This window comes from Micromys minutus (genome assembly GCF_963924665.1).
Source record: "Micromys minutus genome assembly, chromosome: 19".
Classification (NCBI taxonomy): Eukaryota; Metazoa; Chordata; class Mammalia; order Rodentia; family Muridae; genus Micromys; species Micromys minutus.
In genome coordinates, this window is record NC_137954.1 from 35,530,696 (window position 1) to 35,534,328 (window position 3,633).

General features: G+C 54.4%; 1 protein-coding gene across 1 annotated transcript; it reads left to right on the forward strand.

The window, feature by feature from the left end:
* Window positions 1–423: 423 nt before the first annotated feature.
* LOC308433198 (alkaline phosphatase, germ cell type-like) lies at window positions 424–3,361 on the forward strand (the record flags this gene model as incomplete). The annotated part of the gene is made up of 11 exons (XM_080933214.1): window positions 424–493; window positions 576–692; window positions 804–919; window positions 1,097–1,271; window positions 1,518–1,690; window positions 1,848–1,982; window positions 2,075–2,147; window positions 2,235–2,369; window positions 2,453–2,644; window positions 2,860–2,979; window positions 3,069–3,361. The coding sequence occupies exons 1-11, from the start codon at window positions 427–429 to the stop codon at window positions 3,359–3,361; spliced, it is 1,596 nt and encodes a 531-aa protein (XP_080789340.1). The 5' UTR covers window positions 424–426.
* Window positions 3,362–3,633: the final 272 nt, after the last annotated feature.

The following is a 3,633-nucleotide window of genomic DNA, read 5'->3' on the forward strand; positions in this document are numbered from 1 at the left end:
GGCACTGAAGCCACTCTGTGACCTTGTTTCCCACGTCAGTGGGGCTCAGAAGGCCAAATCCAGACCCTGTACCCAGGCTGTTTCCAGTCCTACCCCAGAGTGTATCCCAGTCCTGCTGGCTCTTTGAAACCAGGTAGGTCCTGACTATGTGAGCAGAAAGTGGTCCACAAATCCTCACCCTGGAGAAAGCAGCTTCCAACCTCACTCAAGGGGGAAGGCAACCATGGAGTAGTCTCAGTCAGAACACCCTCTGCCACCCGGAGGCTGGCCTGGACACACCCTGCCAATTCTGTCCAGGAAGCAGGGCTTCCTTTTCAGAGCAGGAGGGGCGGAGTCAGGGAGGAGCCTGGGGATTAGGGATGGACACTGAGTTTTGCAAGCAAGAATTATTCCCCATCGACTGCTATCCCTCCACTAGCCCCAGCCATGCAGGGAGCCTGGGTGCTGCTGCTGCTGGGCCTCAGACTACAGCTGTCCCTTAGCGTCATTCCAGGTAAGGAGGCTCCCCCTAACAGCTTGTCCCCACTCACAAATACAGCCTTCCACTGACACCTGCCTCTGGTCTCTTTGACCAGTGGAGGAGAAGAACCCAGCCTTCTGGAACCAAAAGGCAAAGGAGGCCCTAGATATTGCCAAAAAACTGAAGCCCATTCAGACATCAGCCAAGAACCTCATCATCTTCTTAGGGGACGGTGAGTGCGTGAGGCCTGGCGACCCTGGGGCCCTTGAGCTCCAGGCACCCCAGGCCATTGATGGATCCAGGAAAGCCTGGGGTTCAGATCTGACCAGATTCTGTTTTTTAGGGATGGGGGTGCCCACGGTGACAGCCACTAGAATACTAAAGGGACAGTTGAAAGGTCATCTAGGACCTGAGACACCTCTGGCCATGGACCATTTCCCATACACGGCTCTGTCCAAGGTGAGTACTAGAACACGCATCTAGGATGGGAAAGGGGGCTGGAAATGCCCAGAGGAGGAAGAACCCAGAAGAACTGGAGCCCAAATTTGCAACCAGGACAGTAAGGACATGTCCCAGGAAGCAGGGACTAATTAATGTCTACCAGTACTACCCAGCTGAGAGTGTCTCTGTCCCCAGACATACAGTGTGGACAGACAGGTCCCAGACAGTGCAGGTACAGCCACTGCCTATCTCTGCGGAGTCAAAGCCAACTACAAGACCATCGGTGTGAGCACAGCAGCGCGATTGGACCAGTGCAAGACCACGTTTGGCAACGAGGTCTTCTCTGTGATGTACCGTGCAAAGAAAGCAGGTAAGCCAGGCACGGAGATACATACCATTAATCCTGGCAGTTGGGAGGCAGAGGAGCAAGATCTGACTTCAAGGCCAGTTGGGTCTACATAGTGAGTTACAGGCCAGCCAGAGCTACATTGCAAGGACTTGTGCAAAAACAACAAACAACAAAAACAAACAAAAAGCCAAGTGGGTCAGGGCCAGGCTAAGTTACTAGAGCAGGGTTGGAGCACTAGGTGGCCCACCTGATTCCCGTCATTTCTAGGCAAGTCTGTGGGAGTGGTGACCACCACATCCGTGCAGCACGCCTCTTCAGCTGGCACCTACGCACACACAGTGAACCGTGACTGGTACTCGGATGCAGAAATGTCTACTGCTGCAGTGCAGGAGGGATGCAAGGACATCTCTAGACAGCTCGTCTCCAACATGGACATTGATGTGAGCCCCAAGAGTGAGGGAGGGGGGATGCACTGAGGTGTCACTCGCTGCAGTATAGGCAGCCAGCAACCTGAGCTCTGGGTCGTCTGTGGTGGAGTGGGTAGGGGGGAGGAGACAGAAAAATCTCAATTCCTTCTGCCCTGCCTTCTAATTATAGGTGATCCTTGGTGGGGGCCGCAAGTTCATGTTCCCCAAGGGGACACCAGACCCTGAGTACTCAGGCAACACAGCTCAGTCTGGAAGCAGGCTAGATGGACAGAATCTGGTACAGGAGTGGCTGGCAAAGCACCAGGTGACAGGGACATCAGGGTATGGGCCTAGCAAACACCAGGACAGAGATGTACATATCAGAGCTATGTACTAAGACTGGCCATGTCCCTGCAGGGGGCCCGCTATGTTTGGAACCGCACAGAGCTCATCCGGGCATCTCAGGACTCAGCAGTGACTCACCTCATGGGTAAGAGACCATTTTTAGTAGGACTTCACAGAACATCTATGTAAGTGTCGATACAGCCCGGGATCCGTGTGTTTCTGTGTCCCTCAGGCCTCTTTGAACCTAACGACATGAAATATGACATCTACCGAGACCCTACTCAGGATCCTTCCCTGGCCGAGATGACAGAGGTGGCTGTGCGCATGCTCAGCAGGAACCCACAAGGCTTCTACCTCTTTGTGGAAGGTGAGGGGTTGTGCCTGGCAGAGAGGAGGAGGAGGAGCCAGGAGACCCCTCATCAACCATCTTCCATCTCGGGTTTCCTGCAGGGGGCCGCATCGACCATGGCCACCATGAGTCTATAGCCTACCGTGCACTGACTGAGGCTGTCATGTTCGACTCGGCCGTTGAAAAGGCCGACAAGCTCACCAGTGAGAAGGACACGATGATCCTTGTCACCGCTGACCACTCTCACGTCTTCTCTTTTGGTGGCTATATACCTCGAGGGACCTCCATCTTTGGTAGGCCAGGGACAAGGCAAATGGATCAAATGTATTGGTCACATAGCAGAAATTTCTCTGGGCCTCAGTTTCCTTGTCTGCCAAATGTGTACAGATACAGTACCTGCCCTGGGGAGGGATTGTGAAGACAGGCCAGTTGCCAGGCAAAGGTGAGCATTTTGGTCTATTTTGGCTCCACTCCAGGGCAGTGGCAAAGTGTCTCTCTCTCCCTGCAGGACTGGGGGCCTCCTTCAACGCACTGGATGGTAGACCTTTCACCTCAATCCTATATGGCAACGGTCCCGGGTATAAACTTGAGAAAGGTACCCGGCCAGATGTCACTGACAAAGAGAGTCGTAAGTTCCGTGTAGCAAACACCCTTATAGTTTAGGGTCGAGGATAATAGTGCCAAAAGCCTTCTGTCCTGAATACCTTGTTTCCCAAGGTGACCCTAAGTACCGGCAGCAGGCAGCTGTACCCCTGTCGTCAGAGACCCACAGCGGGGAGGACGTGGCGATTTTTGCGCGTGGTCCACAGGCGCACCTGGTGCACGGAGTGCAGGAACAGAACTACATCGCCCACGTCATGGCCTTTGCAGCCTGCCTGGAGCCCTACACCGACTGCGGCCTGGCGCCCCCTGCTGGCCAGAGCAGTGCAGCGACCCCAGGCTACAGCCCCACCTTGCTGTGCCTGTTGGCAGGGAAAATGTTGATGCTGATGGTGGCAGCTGAACCCTGACTGCCTAAGCTCACTGGACTCTACGCCACTGTCCCACCGCTGGCTCTAGTGTTCCTGGCTGCGGTGGCTTGAATATGGTTGGCCCAGGAAGTGACACTATTAGGAGGTGTGGCCTTGTAGGAGGAAGTATGTCACTGTGAGGGTGGGCAATGAGACCCTTTCCTAACTACGTCAAAGTCAATCTTTTCCTAACAACCTTCAGATGAAGATGTAGAACTCTCAGCTCTGCCTGCACGATGCCTGCCTGGATGCTGTCATGCTCCCTGCCTTGA